General features: G+C 36.3%; 1 protein-coding gene across 1 annotated transcript; it reads left to right on the top strand.

Moving 5' to 3' along the window:
* Positions 1–1,937: 1,937 nt before the first annotated feature.
* LOC108549208 (sodium channel protein 60E) lies at positions 1,938–18,852 on the top strand. Its single transcript, XM_017902487.1, has 21 exons — positions 1,938–3,674; positions 4,199–4,407; positions 4,504–4,724; positions 4,960–5,140; positions 5,285–5,362; positions 5,444–5,585; positions 5,657–5,791; positions 5,876–6,105; positions 7,042–7,598; positions 7,688–7,776; positions 8,008–9,425; positions 9,502–9,817; positions 15,023–15,139; positions 15,239–15,397; positions 15,513–15,809; positions 15,932–16,086; positions 16,238–16,724; positions 16,876–17,195; positions 17,376–17,735; positions 17,822–18,202; positions 18,326–18,852. Exons 1-21 carry the CDS (start codon positions 2,220–2,222, stop codon positions 18,711–18,713), a joined length of 7,695 nt encoding a protein of 2,564 aa, XP_017757976.1. The 5' UTR covers positions 1,938–2,219; the 3' UTR covers positions 18,714–18,852.
* Positions 18,853–19,718: the final 866 nt, after the last annotated feature.

Raw genomic sequence — 19,718 nt, 5'->3', positions numbered from 1 at the left:
TGAATTATTGCTTTCTTTCATTTAAGTTAATTTCCCATTCTTTTCCAATAATTGGTTACAATTAAAAAAGTTACATATAGATAAGTGGTCAGAGTATGGAAGAAAATGTAATCGTCAATAAATTAAATATCAAAGTTAAAATTATTCATTCCTTAACAAAAAATATCCGTTAATTAGTTTGAAACATATTTTTCAAATTAATATATGTTTACTCTTAAAAATTAATTATGCTGCATTTAATAAAAATTGGTACTATTTTATCTAGCAAAAGCAACGCTAGAGGACAAATCAATAAGTATTTGAAAGACAGTTTCTAGTTATAGCTATATAGCCTGAAGAACTAGGACGTTTTATTCGAAATTTAAAGTCGATCAAAGAGAAAATCGTAGATGAATATCACATATGTCAAAAAAAAATGAAAGTTTCATGAGAAAAATTCTCTAAATCAGGAAAACATATTGAAATGGAAAAATGTGTTACGATATGTGAAAGACATTTGAAAAACTAAGTAAATAAAAACGTAAGGATAAGAAAACTACGGATGGTAGACGTAACTTATCGAAGAGAATTTCATAAAATTTGATACAGTACTTGGTATTTACATACACAAAAATGAGACCCTTTTTGCAAATCAATAAACAATCTTCATGATTTTTCACATCGCCAAAATCGTACATGTTTCATTTTGAAAAGAAACAGAAAAAGAAAATATTAGTTATGGGAGAAGGAGACGAAAGAATCATAATGTTTGCTGACCACAATATCACCTGCAGGGGTCAGTTGTAGCTGGAGTGGGGGATAGCGTGGAGAGTGGCAGAGTATTCGTGCAGGTTGGTGGTTCGCTAGTTTCGTGGTAGCGATTGTTTTCCTCGGTCGTTCAATACGCGCGCGCGCGAAACGAATCGACTTCGTCCATAGTATCGTCACAGTTCTCGTCGGAGACGTTCGTGATTTTGCACCCTTGTTCGAGTCACAATTTACCGAACTATATGACGAGGGTACACCACGATTTCTTTTCTTATTTTCCTTCGTATCTATTTCTATCTTCGCTTTTCCTTTTACCTAGCTTTCTTCTTTTCGCTACACCTTTCGTTTTCGTTGCTGTTTTGTTTTTCCTTTTATCGCTTTCTCTCGTTACATTTAAATACGTACTAATTTTTATTCCGATTTCATTTTCCGTTTCTATATTAATACGCACTGTCGTGTTCTTGTTGGCTCTCTACTCGCCACTTTGTCCATCTGATTCTTCTTATCCCCTGACCGTCGTATTCTACGGCACGTCGTTGACATTTCATTCAAACCCTATTTGGGATAGTATTCAAAACTCGATCTTCGAATCTCCTTGGATAAAACAGATGGTAAATATGATTCGTGAGTGTCGTACGTTACTGGAGTGACCAGTAAGCAACAGACTGATTTTGCTTTATTTCTCGTTGTTATTCCATCTTGTTATTTGGCATTGTTTTCTACCGCGATGCTATTAGCGACGGAATCGCGTGTGAACGATATCCAAGAGACGACATCACAGGACAGACCAGATTAGGGTACATCGATCATCAAGACATCAAGGAAAAATCACGCAACGTCTCTTTCGAGTATACTTTATACTTTCTTCCTCTCTTTCCCCTTTTCTCCTTGCTTGCCCCCAATTTCCCTGCTTCTCTTTTCTCATCTATTTCTCGTTCTCCCCCTTTTTCTTTTTATCATTTCCACTTCTTCGTCATTTTCGGTTTCTTTCTTGACTTTTTTGCCGCTTGGTGGTGAAACGTGTCGCAGCGGCACGATCGTCATCGACGAAAAAAGAAGAATCTATATACTGTACCGCGACATACATTCGAGTTCGCGCTCAGTCAATAGCGGCCGCATCCTTTGAAATTTCAAAAGAATCACAAATACGAATTATCCACGAGTCTGGAAGGCATCGTGATCATATATATCAAGTCACTAGCAATCAAATTATCGGTAAAACTGCCTTTCACTGTAATGCGGTGGTGTTACGACGATTTCGAGGAGGACCAATACTGACAGGCAAACAGTATTATGTGTTTCCTATGCTTCTGTTTACTAATAAGGGACGAGATTCTTGTGGAAGAACGAATATACGAGTCGCTGAATCTCTGAGACTAAAAGGAAGAGGAACGAAAACTTGATAAGCCCTGCCTAAGAACCGTAACGATGAAAGGTACAAATTTCGGTGAGCCGAGGAACCAAAGATTCCAATGATACCTTCGCAAGGTGGCCGTGAGGGATATAAAGGTTCTCCCAACCCTCCGAGCAACGGCTCTGAGGACAATGGCTTCGCTAATCGACCTCGAGTGGCGGGCCTTTACGCGACGAACCTCTTCAGAGAAGAGCTCGTTCGATTCTCGTCAGGAGAGACTACTCGATCTCATGGCCCCGCACGAGATATTCTTGAAAGATCGCCACGAGAGATTGGAAGCCAGAGAAGTTTAAATCTTCCCACGGGCATTACCGAAGAATTCGAGTTGTTGGATCGTTCGAGGATCGGAATTTCGAGAACACCTCAACCATTGAGAAGAGGAGAAGTGACCGCTGCTCATTACGAATCTAGATCTAGATTCGACGAATCAACTAGGCGGGGAGATCATCATGGATTGCCGCCTATCGAAAGGATTCGTTCGAGGGAACACGAACAACAGGAAGAATGCTCTGGTCACTCCGTGTCCGATGCTCTTCGAGGCTCCCTCCACGAGTTTTCATGCTCTGAGCAGCCGTTATGGATGGAATCGGATATCGATGATTCTAAGATACCTGCTTCGACTAGCGATTTTGGTGAGAGGAGAGGAGGACCAGATGACAGTTCCACTTTTGCTTCAACCTCTGCCTCGATACTTATTTCTCCCGCGAGTGAGACCAGCGAATGTGACGCGATATCGCCCCCAGAAGTGGAGAAATCATCACCACCACCGTACACGGGTCTTAGTCCTCCGGAATATACCGGACACAAGTACGAGAACAGTGAAACCCCGTCGCCTATCTTTCCAAATTATCCGTTGACATCGTACGCGGAAGAAACGCGTCACCGGCGTTCGCGATCATCCGTTTCAGATGCCGAGCTTGAATTCGCGATACGCGAAGAATGTTTGAGAAGGGAAAATCGGTTTGAGTCGGAACTCGTGGAATCAGAGAAGGGTTCAGGTGCAGGTAGATCAAGACAAAGCGCTTCGGAATATCAAGAGTCGTTGGAATCTAAAGCGATTCGCGAGAAATCCGACGACGAGAATGTTTCGAGATCTAGAGACGTCGCGAGGTTGCGACCTCCTTTAGCCGCAGCGACAGGCGCTTCGGCCGATTCTGGGACCGGTGATTCCGGAAGTGCGGAAATTCAGGTTGACCCTCTCGGTACCCCTAGAACGGCAACCGCCGGTGAGGCTTTGGATGAAACGAATGGAACCGAGAATGTCACCATCGCCAGTAAATCAACCATTAAAACCCCTATTGGAAATAATAAACAAACGGTGAAATTGTTCACGAAGGAAAGTCTCGATAGGTTGGAAAATAGAACCGTGCAGCTTGTTAGAGATTATGGTTTCCAGCCGAAAAGGCGAATGTCGGTCGAAGATGGTGCGGTGCTTCCAAATAAATACGAACCTTTCCCAACCGAACTATACGGTAGGCCTCTCGAGGAAATCGACAATTTCATCTACGATGAAGTAAGTCTTTAAATATCTGCTTTATAATTATTTTACTCCTCAAATTCTATCGGTTTGTTGTTGAGCTTAATTAAAATTGGCATTTCATTTTTCTGTAAAGATAGCGCGAAATGGCTCTAAAAGAGATTAATATAAGTTATTTAGCAAAGATTGGGATATATTTTTGTCCATGAAATATATTAAGAGTCTGGTTGTTGAAATCGATGATACTGCTAACAAGATCGAAGTAGAACCTAAAAATCGCGAAAATCGAAAGGAAAGAGATATATACGTATGTTTTAGGCTAATGTTTCGTAAAAATCTTTTAATCGATTTGAAAATCAAACACGGGAAACAGTTCTTTTCCCGTTCTTTTTTTCGATAATCTTTTAATTTTAATCATTGTAATACAAAATTGGTTAATGTTTTATTATTTTTAATCTTCGAACGCGTTAGGAATTTATATATCAAAATTTATAAATTTGATAATCTTAAAAGATTATTTTCACTTGTATATAATATATCGTCTGCACTGTGTGTTTCAGACGTTTTGCGTAGTGTCCAAGAGATTTCGTAAGAATTACATTCACAGATTTACGGCGACAAACAGTTGGTTCATATTTTCTCCATGGAATCCTATACGGCGATATTGTATTTTCCTAAGCACGAATCAGTACTTCGATTATATAGTCATGGCTACAATAATATTAAATTGTGCCTTCCTCGCCATGACGGAAACTATCGAGGAAGCCGAGTAAGCATTTTCACAACCCACTCATCGCTACGGATTAATCAAACTTTATAACTGTGCCTTTATAACAACGTACCTTTTTCTCCTTTTGTTTTTCAGGTATATATTCTTGGCTATATACACGGCCGAAATGGTGATCAAATCGATAGCCAAAGGATTTGTGCTCAATAAATACACTTACCTACGAAATCCGTGGAATTGGTTGGATTTCGTAGTGATCACCAGTGGCTATGCGACTATAGGAATGGAAGTAGGAAATTTAGCTGGGTTGAGAACCTTCCGTGTATTAAGAGCTCTTAAAACCGTTTCAATTTTGCCTGGTAAGAACTTGGAAAACATGGCGACTTTTAATAATCCGAGCCTTCCCTTTACTATTTCTTTTCAACGTTATAACGCGAAATCGTTATCCTTCTAGTCGAGGGCAGTTGATAAAACGTGTAAATCGATAAACGATCTTTATTGAACCTTTATTAAAAAAGTCGTAACAGATTTTGTTTACAAGAGAATAAGCATATCAATATTAGAAGAATGATATTTTATCTAATATCTTTGCAGGTTTAAAAACCATCATTAATGCATTATTACATAGTTTTAAACAACTTGCCGAAGTAATGATGCTCACGATTTTTTGTCTGATGGTTTTTGCACTCTTCGCTTTACAAGTTTACATGGGTGAACTTCGGAATAAATGTGTAAAGAATTTGGAATTTAATAATACGCAGGTCGATTGGAAAGAGTACGTATTGTTTGTCGTATAAATATGTTCTACTTAGATATATATGTTGCATAGTATTTTATGTATGCACATATGTATCAACTTGAAAGACAATGGCTCGTTGACTCTCAAGAGGCATTAACCGATACCTTGTACCGTCCACAGGTGGACTTGGAACTCATCCAACTGGGCATTCAACGAAGATGAAGAACCAATAATTTGCGGTAACGCAACTGGCGCCAGGTTAGCCAAACTTGGTTTGTTATTACGCGCGACTACCCTAAGTGATATCTCACTTTTAATACGAGGAATCTTACTTTCTAGGCACTGCAACGAAAGTTACATTTGTCTTTGTGTTGGCCCAAATCCAAATCATGGATATACAAATTTCGACAATTTTCTTTGGTCAATGCTTACCACGTTTCAATTGATTACTTTGGATTATTGGGAAGACGTCTACAATAAGGTGACTTGTCAACTTATTTCTTTTTACATGAATGATTATTTTCATTTATAAATTATAACTTTGCTTTATAGGTATTGTCGGCGTGCGGACCTATCAGCGTCTCGTTCTTCACGGTGGTTGTGTTTTTTGGCTCATTCTATTTGATTAATTTAATGCTCGCTGTAGTTGCGCTAAGCTACGAGGAGGAAGCTGAAATTACAAACGAGGTATATGATTATATCGCTTTGATTATTTACGTGTAACTGTTACTCTTCATCCTTGTCTATCATTTTTGTCTTGATACGTAACAGGAACGAAGGAAAGACTTAACCGACCATCGCGAGGACTCGACGTTTAGTTTCGACCCGACAAAAATCAATGTCAAGACGCTTGCCAAAGAAAAACAAAAGAAATTAGATGCGAGAAAAGGCGTTCTTCTAAGTAGTTACACGCGTAAGAAAACACGAAGAAGAAGACGTGGAAGAAGCACTGCCGGCTCTGGTTCATCTGGTCAAGATAAAGGTGGCTCTGTGCCAAGCAGGTATTTTCCTTCTGTCGTGGAATAACAATTCATTTGCTGCACAAATGGCAAAGTAACTGTATTTCCAAGAGACATCAGTAGTCTATTAGTATGAAATAGACTTCTTTTATTATAATACTACTTATACAATACATACATTATATTTTGCCTATACTGTCGTTAGTAATACAACCGCTTTTGCTATAGTAATCGTTGACATTCACCGTCAATTGTCCAATTGCTTACGATAGTAAACAAAAGTATACGTCTATCCATATGTAGGATCAGATTTTGGGTAAACTGACCCAAGATAGTATCGTTGGCTTCTTAATAGAATAAAATAAGCTTATAAATAGAATGACGGCTATGAAACAAGTGAGATCCGCTATGGGTACGCTCTTCTGATCTTTCTTACAATTAGACTGACTTGGACTTCTTACATACTTTCTGACTGACACACTGGCACACTCTGCCTCGCCTGCGCCCTTGCACCCTTATTTAAACCATTCATTCTGTCCTTTTTTCACACTCAGGCTTTCCTTCCTAATCATACCTCTTTCCCCGCAATCATCCTCGGTGGACCAGGTACTTCAAACACATGCCGCACTCATAAACTGACTTCCAATCATCTATCGCACTTGGCTGTCATACACATCCACTCGATCTTTTCGCGCGTGGTCACCTTTGTTCTAAGTTCAAACACTCCCGACATTCTTTCAAGGCCCATATTCATCCCAATCCTACACATATCTGGAAAACTAATAAATATCCGAAACTAAAAATTTACATTTTGGGTCCATCCGTTCTTCCATCTGATATGATAGATTTGTACACCTGATATGAATATGATAGAGCATTGTTGCTTTTTAGTAGGTTATCCGGAAAAATTACAGACATCTTTTTTGCAAAAAATCATTTTTTTAAAATAATTTTTCTTGTAATTTTCTAACCGATTAGGTCCGTGACACCAAGCCCGAGTCCAAGTCCAAGACACTCGAACGTTCGACCGTCTCATTTAGTTCTACAAAATGTCAGTCCGCGAACGGCGGAAAACAATGCGATTCATAGACTAGCGCCAAATCGTGGAATGCTTCATTCTCGACAAGCAAGTAACAACAGTAATCAACAATCGTCGTTGGATGATTCGGGTGTTGTTGACGATCACGATGGAGACGATGTCACATCCGTAGAGGAACATGATAGACGCGATAACAAAGAATCTAATGTCAATTGGCAAGAGAGAACACCTACTAATAATAATACCGATATCACTGTTGAAACCAACGTGGCTGAAACGAGAAATGAAGTGAACAATGAGACAGAAGGCGACAATGAAAGAGAAAAGACACAGGCAACTCATTCCGGTGGATATCTTCAAACGCCAACAAATGTTCCAGTTTCTATTGCTAGCGGAACTACTCGAGAAATTCGAGTATTTAAATGCAATGGCGTGAAAACAAAGAAACAAATGTATACCTTACCGCCGGAATATTTATCGCATATCGTTATTTTAGGTAAAACAACGAATTTTATTCATCGTTTTATATACATTCGAACGATTTGAAATAGAAATTTATAACGATCCGTTTCTTGTGCATTCCAGATGATCTTCCGGATAGGAACTGTGAAAAATGCATCCAATGCTGTATAGATTACGAGGGTTGGCTACGATTTCAAAATTGTTTATATAAGGTAGGTATGTCGAAAGGTAAAAGTAGCGCCGAGAGTGGAGCGTCTTCGGAAATGAACGTAGGTATTTCTATCTGATATAATGAGTTCGATATTCGTTATATTGCTTTGCATGAATACTAACGGATAACGAACGAGTTATTAGCAACATACGTAGGATAAATAAAGCTAAGAATAGCAAATGAGAAAAAAAGGAAACGCTCAACTCTCGATTCACCAGTGGCTCGTATCTAGGTAGTGAGAGATCCATTATTCGAGTTGACGATCACACTGTGCATCGTCCTGAATACCGGCTTTCTGGCAATGGAGCATCACGGAATGAGCGAGTCGATTCGACAGGCGCTCAACATCGGTAATAAAGTGTTTACCAGTATCTTCACCTTCGAATGCTTGCTGAAGCTGTTGGCGCTGAGTAAAGATTTCTTCGCCAACGGATGGAACAATTTCGATTTGATAATAGTATCAGCGTCTCTGATAGATCTTACCTTCGAGCTGGTAGACGGTCTTTCCGTGATACGCGGGCTGAGACTTCTACGAGTGTTAAAACTGGCACAATCATGGACGACGATGAAGGTTCTTCTCAGCATTATTATTTCGACCATCGGCGCCCTTGGAAATCTCACCTTAGTATTGGTGATCGTGATTTATATATTTGCCGTGATCGGCATGCAATTATTCAGTAAAGACTACACTTTGGACAAGTTTTATCCAGATCCAGTACCAAGGTGGAACTTTAACGATTTCTTTCATTCGTTTATGATGATATTTCGTATACTTTGTGGAGAATGGATTGAACCCTTATGGGATTGCATGAGAGCAGAACACGAAGACGGGCCTGGAGCTTGCCTCGCCATATTTTTACCAGCTCTCGTAATGGGTAATTTTATGGTGTTGAATTTGTTTCTTGCTTTACTGCTCAACAGCTTTAATTCGGAAGAGTTAAAGCAGAAAAAGGAAGAAGTCGGAGAAGAGTCAAAACTCGCAAGGTCGTTTGATCGTATTCGTTCGATAATACGGAAAAATAAATGCTCACGGCTAGCTCAAGCTGCCGGTAAAGCAAAAGGGAAAGATCCCCGTTTCGAGAAAATTGTACGGCGAGTAATAGATCGTTCTGACAACGAGACTAAATACGCTATTCAAGAGACTGTGCTCAGCCTTCCAAAAGATAACGTTTACAATAGATCATACCAAGAAAGTTTAAATCAACCTGTTTTTACTTACGATCCGGTTTACTCTCAATCTCAAACGGAAGAACAAAGGTATGAACAATGGGAAAAAGAACAAGAAAAAGACGAATCACCGTACGACGAAAGCAATTATTTAAATAAAAAGGGAGAAGTGGAATCAAACGAAAGTAAGGAGCTGGAATGTCAAGATCTCGAGGTAGCGAAAGAATCTTCGCCCTTGAGTAAAACAGCCGCGGAAGAAAGGGTCGCGATGTTGCCTCAGAAAGATCCTTTTCTCAAACCCGAGGATCGAATACCAAAGCGACCTTGGCACGCGCTTGTCAGCTATGTCGATGAATTGACTGTTGGTGGTAGAAGAAATAGTAAAGGGAAATATATCGACGGAATGGGTTCTTTTCCCGGATTTGGAAGAAGTAATCGGCGCAAAGAACCACAAGATTGTTTTCCACGACAGTGTTACCATAAGTAAGAACATACTACTGCACTTCGAATTTCTCTTCTGCCAGTGAATGAGTTTGATACCAATACGTTGTATGTGCAGGTGTACCTGCATTGATCGGTGTATTGCAACAGCTATTGGCAAAAAGTGGATCAAACTGCGAACAATAATTCTCTCGGTGGTTGATACGCCTGGCTTCGAATGGATGATCCTAGTTTTAATTTTTGCATCTTCCATAACGCTTTGTTTTGAAGATATTTACCTAGATGATAATCCTTTTTTGAAGAAAATCCTCTATTGGACCAATCTTGGCTTTTGTGCGCTTTTCAGTATTGAGATGTTACTCAAGTGGTTAGCTCTGGGTTTCTGCAAATATTTCACCAGTTTTTGGACAATCTTGGATTTTATAATTGTCTTTGTAAGTAGAGCTATAAATTCAAGAGCAGCATCGATTTCGGTCATATATGTGTTTGCGTGTATGTGCAAGCAAAGGCACATACGTGTGCGCGAGCGCATGTGATATAAATCTTCCGTCCATCGTTGCTGCATGGATTTTTCGTTCTCGCCGATCGTAACTACCGTGTTACGATTTTGCTATTTGTCTCACTGTCTTCTTCATTTTTATGCGTTTCTTTATGAATTTTTTATATATGTCGCCTTGTGTGGATTCAGGTACGTGCAGAATTAATACGTTGCTTATATTGTATCTGATTATGGCTGAACCAATTTTCTAACGCTTTACGTCTTACTTTATCCCTCCAAAATCTTAGCAAACTTGTTTCATTTCTTTTATCTTTGCCCGATTCTATCACCATCTTTCGTATTCATGGCTAGCTGATAGCATGATTAGTTATTCTAGCAATTATCGATATTCATGTTTTATAATTATCTGTGATACCATAGCGATAAATAAGAAACTTTAATATCTTTATTCATATGATACACGATAAAGGAATTTGTGCCAAAATCACGTATCGATATCGTAAAATCACGTAAATTATCGTTAACCTTTTAATCTTTTTATTTTAACTTTGCATATTTGTAAATCCATATACACTTGACCTGTGGTTTAAGGAGTTCTGACATTAATGTATTTATTGGACTCGATGGAAAAGAGATAAACTGTCATATCCAGTAAAAACAAAATATTCTTCCTTCATGTCTTTCTAAATTTTACGTGCCCGATATAATTATCTTTCAAACTTTAACAAATAATATTTCGGATGAATGTTATAGAATATCAAGAGGGATATATAGTGATGATATTTATATTACCTTGCAACGATATTGATAAGACCTGCGGAGATTTGTGCAGTATTCATTTTTTATTACATATTCTTATAATTAATATCCAATTGTTTTCAAAACATTACTTGTGCTTTTTGCACAAACCAGTATGGAGACATAAAGTTTTAAATATATGTATATCGATATTATATTAATATATGTTGATATCAGTATACATATATGATGTTTGATACAAAAAAGACTGGTACAATCGAGACGCTGTGTCGAAAAGAAAAAGACAAAGAGGAAGAATAGTTTCTTCGTTCGATATTTTGTTCTTGTGGGAATTGAGATTGAAAATTCGTAGAACCACCAGACATTCTATACCTATATCTGTAGTTATAAGGAAAAATGACACATGTCATATATTTTCATTCTCAACATATTGCCGTTTCAATTTCTCAACGTGAATTCTTCTCTTTAGCAACTGGTCGAATTGCATGATTATTTTTGAACATCCAAAATTTGATTTGTCAATCAATGACGAAACTAGAATTGTTTTAAATTATGTTATACAGTGTTTTTCTTGCAATCACAAATATATTAATATACAAGGAGCTCGCGGTAATCTGAATCAGCATTTTTCTCATAAATGGTATTTGAAAAAGATGAACCAATATGATAGCATACTTCAATTTTTTATATTTGCGATAATTTTCGAAAAATGAAGATGATCTTTGCTGTTTTAAATGGAATGTTATATATTTTTTATATCATATCAAAAATGGATTAAGGCGAATTTGTCCATATAGAATATAGTGGTTTCCAAGGTAATATAAGATCAGAAGCAAAAGAAATAAATTAACATTTAGTGATATTCTATACGTTTTTATACATTTAAAAAAAGAAGTAGAATTCCATTTAAAAAACAATTAGTTTTATAGGTCACCTATAATTGGAGTACGCTACCATATTGTTACCTTGTTGTTTGCGAAAAAAAGCTGGTCCAAATCAACTGCAGCGAACACCTTGTATATCGGTATATCCTTAACATTAACGTTACCAAATGCACACCATTAATACAGTCCCGGTCAAAAAGATATCACATGTATGTTACTTTAAATTTTGAAGTAACATATATACAATTTTGCCATCTTAACGAATGATATTGTAATCTTACGATCCTAGAATAAGAAAATCTTTGGAAAAACAACAAATTATCGCTCTCTTTCGTCACTAGCAGAAAAAATAGTTAAAATATCCCGGACAAAATAATAGCACAAGTACGACAAGCTTTGATTCTTGTGAATAAAAAATAGTACCTTAGAGATTTTTGATTGCTGTATCCGAATCTGGCAAGAAATGAGCTGTCATATCGATGTATATATCATGTGTAAGATATTTCAAGATAAAAAAGAAAAAGTCTGGATTTTCGTTATATTTGCAAAGAGATATCAAGAAGAGTAATTTTGCTCAGTATCTTTGTTTTATATATTACACAGTACCATATTTCACCTACAAAATCAAATTTGTTTTGTCATTATAAGATCTCTTGTTACTGAGATATCTCATTTTGAAATTAATTTATTTAGTTTATTTATTAATCTTCACAATATCCCTTCGCAAATATAACGAAAATTGGATCTTTTCGCTTTTATCTTCAAATATTTTTTTGACGCCAGATGTTATAGGCCATTCTTTTCTAGCAGATTTGGATTCAACATTTAAAAATCTATAACAAATCGATAAGATACTATTTCTCATCCATAAAAATTAAAGCTCATTTAACTACTTTGTATATCTGCCCTATAATTTTGTCCACATTACTTTAACTCCGCTAGACATACGACAAAAAAAAGAAATGATTGTTACCCTTCGAAAAATTTCCTTATCTTAAGATCGTAATAATATGATATTATTTGTTAAAATTGAAAAATTAGAAGTGGTACATATGTACTATCCTTTTGACCGGGACTGTATATTAAGGCAGCTCTAGAAAGGGTGATGGTATATCAACTTTGAAATGTCATTTCTCGATGGAGTGGTTTTCGTATAAAAATATAGCTATTTCGAAAGCTATTCGATATTAGCTATAAGAATTTGCGATAAAAAATGTTTCCTCTTAGAAATTTAAATATAATATTCTAAGCTATTATTTAGACTTTTTAAATATTTGCACATTTCCAAACAAAAAGGACACGCTATGTATGTACTGATTATAAATATGCAAGTACTCATAGTGATAAAAACAAAACTACAATCTGAACAGTTTATGTAAAAAAATGTTGGCATATAATTTTATATAAGGTACTCGATCCTAATCGATAAATACTGATTACACGTAAACTACTCGCCGTAAAAAATAATTATTTTGATAAGAATCGTATGGTTTCGTGTAAATCGTGTCATGTATTTTTCTAAGTAAAATTATATGTCTTTTAATATATTAATCAATGCAAATTAGTACATATATCGAAAAATTGTTAGTTCAGAAGATACTTTAATTTGAATATGACTATACCATTACTAATTAATGTGGTAAGAGAGTGATGATTTCTTAACATTATTCAAATTAAAATGTCTTCGAAATTAATCATGTTTTGATATACATGACTTAATACATTTTTGTAAAAAATTCCAGGTTGCATTAATTAGTACATTGAAAGACATATTAATATTACATATAACGTATTAATTTTTATTTGGCTCTATCCAGCTACAAAATTTTAGTTCGAAACCATGCGATTCTTATTTAAAGTGTCTTTTTATACAACCGATGGTTTATAAAAAGTCAGCTTTTATCCATTGAAACTGATAACCTTATACATATCATATAATTTTATTGGTTTTGAAACTCTAAAATATTTATATTGTTTGTATTTGTATATTACCGTTGCTGGTAATCATCTAAATTGAATAATATATGAACAATATACTAATCCTTGCTTATTTTTAATCAGTTAATGTCTTACGTAACATTTAGTATTTTTCCTCTAATAAACGTGCAATTATTATTTAGAAAAATATTCGTACGTTTGTACTCTAAGCTTGTAACAAATTAAATATAAATTAGATGAAATACAAGTCGGAAACATGTGAATAAAATTATGAAAAAATTTAATAAAACAAATATGGAACATATATAGAAAAATCGTCAAAAATATATTGAAACTGATGATAAATTTTGTATTCTCTTGACGTTACAGGTATGTTCACATTCAGTGACTACTATATTTGTCGTCAGAATTTTTTATAATTTTCCCTAAACAGTTTCAACACTCGTAATGTATATTAGCTGCAGTATAACTTTTTTAAGTCTGAGCCCAATGTTTTTATTTCATTTATCGAAAGTCTAGATCTAACATAGTCTACAAACATTCAAATACCTTTACGAGCAACTATATAAGATGTCCAAAAAGGTGTGGACCAAACTTGGACTACGTGTTACTGAGGTCAAATAGATGAAACAAATTCATAGAAACATATGTTCGAAAATGCTTTATTAAAAAAATATAATCCTTTAAAGATATTTATGGTTTCTGGTAATACTTATAAGAAATGTTCAAAAATTCGAAAGGAAGAAAAGAAAGAAAACCTCACCCCACAAAAAAAAAAATTCATTATTATGTCTGTAAATCTTTGAACGCTTATATCTTTTTACTTAATTTTTTTATTATGTGTAATTACTTTAATTATTTTACTTTTTTACTTTAATTAATTACTTTATTATATCTTTTTACCAAGTATGTGCTTTTTTCACATACTTAGAAGAAAAAGATGATTATAGCTGGGGACATGTGTCGCAACTGTATCTTTCCTCTCAACTGTAGTAGAAATAACATTATCGATATGTATACTAATATGGATCTATAAATATGCAGAGCTACAAAAGATCAGTTGGAAATAATTTTATGTAACTTTTGGATTGATTTTTTTATTTTATGTGGTAAAGTTGAGGAAATGGTTTATCGTCAGCCTTGGAAACGATATATTTGAATGGAATATTTAATAAGAATTACGCGATTCCTATTCACTCATACAATTTTTTTACAAAATTTCACGTATGTTGCTTTGCATAGCATTTTATGGCACCGTTGTCATTGTTGAGTATTGAAATAAAGTAGCAAGTTTTATTCATTTACTCTCTTCTTCGCCTCCGTAATTTGAATATTACGCAAAATATGGAAAGATTTAAACATCTATGTACGTATAAATATGCAATTATTTGCCTTCTGAATCTTTATTCTTTTCGTTTCAATTAAATGCTGATTTTGCAAATAAATTCGCGATAGTTCTATTGTTGCGTTAAACACACGAACAGCATGTCACTCTTTTTGTACGAAGAAAAATATAAATGTGTTTCTTCAACGATCGTAATGTAATTTTTCTTGAACAGGTATCAACATTTAGTTTGTTGATAGAAGAGAACGAAAACTTGAAAGTGCTAAGATCGTTAAGAACTTTGCGAGCACTGAGACCACTAAGAGCGATATCGAGATGGCAAGGCATGAGGGTAAGGGATTGGCGTAGACTATGCTAGTAGATCGCCGGTAGATAACTTGAAAGCTTGAGAGTTAGAAGTATCGGCTGTTTCTTTTTTTGTCCTTGCTAGATCGTAGTGAACGCGTTGATGTATGCGATACCTAGTATATTCAACGTGCTCCTCGTCTGTCTCGTGTTCTGGCTGATATTTTCTATTATGGGTGTACAATTTTTTGGCGGCAAGTTTTTCAAATGCATTGACGAGTATGGCGAATTATTAGATATATCGGTAAGTAGAATTTTTCCCTTTTTCTTTCTCTGCTTTGGCGACGTGAAAGCGGAGATCTTTCCAAACTCCGAAAAATAAACAAGGAAAATTCGAATCGATGAACGTGAATTCTTAGATCGTGGACACGAAAGACGATTGTCTGAGGAAAAATTACTCTTGGGAAAACAGTAAAATTACGTTCGATCACGTGGGAATAGCTTACCTAGCTCTATTTCAAGTAGCTACTTTCGAAGGGTGGATGGAGGTAATGCAGGATGCAATAGACGCAAGAGGTGTAGATCTTCAACCTCAAAGAGAAGCAAACATCTACGCATATTTCTACTTTGTGATATTTATTGTTTGCGGCTCTTTTTTTACACTCAATCTCTTTATCGGAGTAATTATAGACAACTTTAACATGTTGAAGAAAAAGGTAAGAAACATAAAGAATCGATGAGGAAGAGATTATTAAGATGTAACATTTTTATATATTTCATCGAACGCTGAAGCATTTTTTTCCTTCCCCCTTCTTATCCCGTTTATCCCTATTTTCAGTACGAAGGTGGAGTGCTAGAAATGTTTTTGACCGAAAGTCAAAAACACTACTACACTGCCATGAAAAAACTCGGCCGTAAAAAGCCACAAAAAGTGATAAAGCGTCCGATGAATCAAATCCTCGCAATGTTTTACGACCTATCGAATTCACGCAGGTAATATACTTAAGTTTTACTCGTTTATTTACATACCTTATTCTCTTATCTACCCTTTAAACATTTTTCTTTTTTTTTCCTTTCTTTTTTCCAAGAAATGTAACTATTCTTTTTATCGATTTCATTTTATAAACGACTACGATGTTTCCAGATTCGAAATAGCAATTTTCATTTTGATATTCCTCAACATGCTGACAATGGGAATCGAGCATTATGATCAACCTCATCCAATTTTTTTCGTCCTCGAAGTATCCAATGCATTTTTCACAACCGTTTTCGGTTTAGAAGCAATTGTGAAAATAATAGGACTTCGATATCATTATTTCACGGTGCCATGGAACTTGTTCGATTTCCTCCTTGTGCTGGCTTCGATATTGGGAATATTAATGGAGGATATTATGGTAGACTTTCCGGTGTCCCCGACGCTCCTGCGAGTCGTGAGAGTGTTCAGAATCGGTAGAATCTTAAGACTCATAAAAGCAGCAAAAGGTATACGCAAACTGCTCTTCGCTCTGGTGGTTAGTCTTCCGGCGCTGTTTAACATTGGTGCCCTGTTAGCTCTAATTACTTTTATTTATGCCATTATTGGCATGTCAGTCTTTGGTCACGTTAAAAAACAAGGCGCACTTGATGACATGGTGAGTAAAGATTATTCGAATATTGTTACTTTTATGAATCTCTATTTTTCCAACTATATGTTACCCAAACACGACTTGCTAATTGTAATCCTCCTGTTCTTTTCTGTGCTCTTTTTCTTTTTTTCCTCTTTTTTTTCTTCCTTTTCTCTAGGTAAATTTCGAAACTTTTGGTAGAAGCATGCAATTACTGTTTCGATTAATGACATCAGCCGGTTGGAACGACGTGTTAGAATCTTTGATGGTGCAACCACCGGATTGCGATCCGACTCCAACTAGTCGGCAGATGAATGGAAATTGCGGATATCCTCTCTTGGCAATAACCTATTTTACTTCTTTCATCATAATCAGCTATATGATCGTTATCAATATGTACATTGCTATTATTCTCGAGAACTTTAATCAGGCTCATCAAGAAGAAGAAATCGGCATTGTTGAAGATGATCTAGAAATGTTTTACATACGATGGTCCAAGTAAGAATTGCTTTAGTATCATTTTACACATTATACACTCCTCTCTCTCTCTCTCTCTCTCTCTCTCTCTCTCTCTGCCCCCTCCCCCTCCCCCCCTCTCTCTCTCTCTTTCTTTCTGTGTGGTTATACCGTCAATAAAAATTCGACGTTAAAAAGTATAATTACGTAATTGATTCGTAGGTACGATCCGCATGCGACACAGTTCATAAATTTTTCGCAATTAAGCGATTTCATAGCAAGCCTGGATCCACCATTAGGAATTTCAAAGCCTAATATGGTTGCGTTAGTTAGTTTCAATCTCCCCATCGCGAAGGGAAATAAAATTCATTGTCTGGACATTCTACACGCACTTGTCAAGCACGTTCTTGGACACGTCGAAGAATCTGAAGATTTTCGAAAGCTACAGGAGCAAATGGATATAAAGTTTAAGAAACAATTTCCAACTCGTAAAGAACTTGAAATTGTTTCTTCAACGAGAATGTGGAAACGTCAGGACAAAGCGGCTAGGTTGATTCAACGTACTATCAGAGACTATATAACGTGAGTAATTGCCTCACTTTGTGTAACATATAACGCAAGTTGATTTTTAATAGGAAGCACTATAATAAGAATTGCATCGTGTTCAGGGCAAGAAAGGAACGTGAAAGAATGGCTCAAGAAGTGGATTCACAGACTCAAACGTCGAGTCCTGGTGCTGGGAATGAGGGTAGGGGCGGGGGTGGATGGAGTGGCAAAGTATCGGCTTTTCTACATGTACATAGAGGCAGCCGAGCCAGTAGTCGCAAGTCCTCGAGGGCCAGCGACGCCAGCGATTTCAGCGAACTCGGTACAGCTTCGGCATGGCTTTTTCCAAACTTACCTCTGCTGTTGCTCTCCGGCGCCACCGGTACTCACGAGGACCTGCCTCCTCCCGCTCTGACCGTATCCCGTCCCTCGCCGACTACGGAACAGCAATCGTTTACTGGTTCCTCTGTTGCTGCTGCTACTTCCTGTGATCTACACACTAGGTTTGCCTTCCTTCTTTTAGTTCATCTTCGTTCGTTTAACTTATTCGACTTTTCTATGAAAGAGAAATTGCAAAGATAGAAAAATACTAAAACAAAATTACAATGTATGACAACTTACTGCAGATCAATCGCGGGTCCGACTCTCGGTCGACAAAACGCCTTTGAAAGTTATCCCGACGAGGAAGTCCTTAGTCTTCCCACGAAGCGCAGGTCACTTCCGCCAAGCGCTACAACACTCTCTTTGAATACCTTACATCGTGACATCAAAGAAGCGTTTAGCAGACGTTGCGGTAGCCTTCGAAAAAAACATCAACCAGCTCCTGAACCAGCTCCGCTGCCAATCGAATCTACCGATGTAAGCATACTTGTTACGGAACCCAGTCCAGAAAATTCAGCACCGCCTTCAAGACCGGCACTACTTAGACGACAATCCGCCGCCACAGTCGTTCATGTCCTCGTTCACAGAGAGAGCGAAGAATATCGAGATACACAACCTGACAATGCCAGTTGATCTTAAATCGTTATACTCGACATTTTTCTGAAATCAGTTTAATCAGGAGGTTAGGTTGAAATCTATTGAAATTTGCTTGTTATCGCGTTACGGTAACCTCAAGATTCGAATCTCATCCGATTCCCTCTCCTCTCCCCCTTTCTTTGACGCTGTTGCCTTATCATCATCATCTAATGTTCTTAATATTTCATTATAATATATTTCAAGAGTTTCAATTAAATTATTTCTTAACAATTCAAATAGTAGTGTAACTTTATAAAACTATTTATTCCTACATTTAAATTTTATGTGAATGGTCAGCTTTTCTTTTATAATAGTAATAACAACAGTAGCCTACTTTTAGTAATCGATTTATCGCAACGAGCTTAAATCTTTTTCTTATGCGATACAAACACTGATAGACATGAAAGACATAGTTCAAGTAATTTAATTGACTTGATATTAGTTAAAACTCGCATTCTTCTATCATGATTAAGGGTGATTGGACCAATTTAGTGAAATATGTATTCCGATCCCTTCTTCAGATTAAATCATTGATACGATTTACACGTTATAAAGAAGAATGAATAATAATTACATGAATATGAGAATAATACTGCCTTAAATAGCATAGATTTTTAATTTATAATTATTTTGAAGAAAGATATAAAAAGGACAAAAAAGAGGGGGAAAGAGAAGATGGAAGAAGGAAAATAATATAGAGATTTTTAAAAAAGGATTATACGGTAGACGGATAGATGTTTTACTTTATACTTTTAAAGAAACGTAGATTACTAATACCGCTAATGATTTTATATAATACCGAATATCATAACCACAAACATAAACGTACGTGATCTTTGTTTCATTCAAAATTCTTTACAAAATTACGATATTCCCAATAAGTAATAAGGTTACATGCTTACCTATTTATTATCTCATATTTATGTGCAATTACTGATATTCATCCCGTATTTGTTAGAAGGAAAGGCTTTCTCTTCTGGACACATTTTACAATATTGCAGT

Source organism: Eufriesea mexicana, unplaced genomic scaffold (assembly GCF_001483705.2).
Source record: "Eufriesea mexicana isolate 0111107269 unplaced genomic scaffold, ASM148370v2 scaffold1824, whole genome shotgun sequence".
Classification (NCBI taxonomy): Eukaryota; Metazoa; Arthropoda; class Insecta; order Hymenoptera; family Apidae; genus Eufriesea; species Eufriesea mexicana.
The sequence above is the reverse complement of the archived record's forward strand: the minus strand, read 5'-3'. Positions and strand labels throughout refer to the sequence as shown.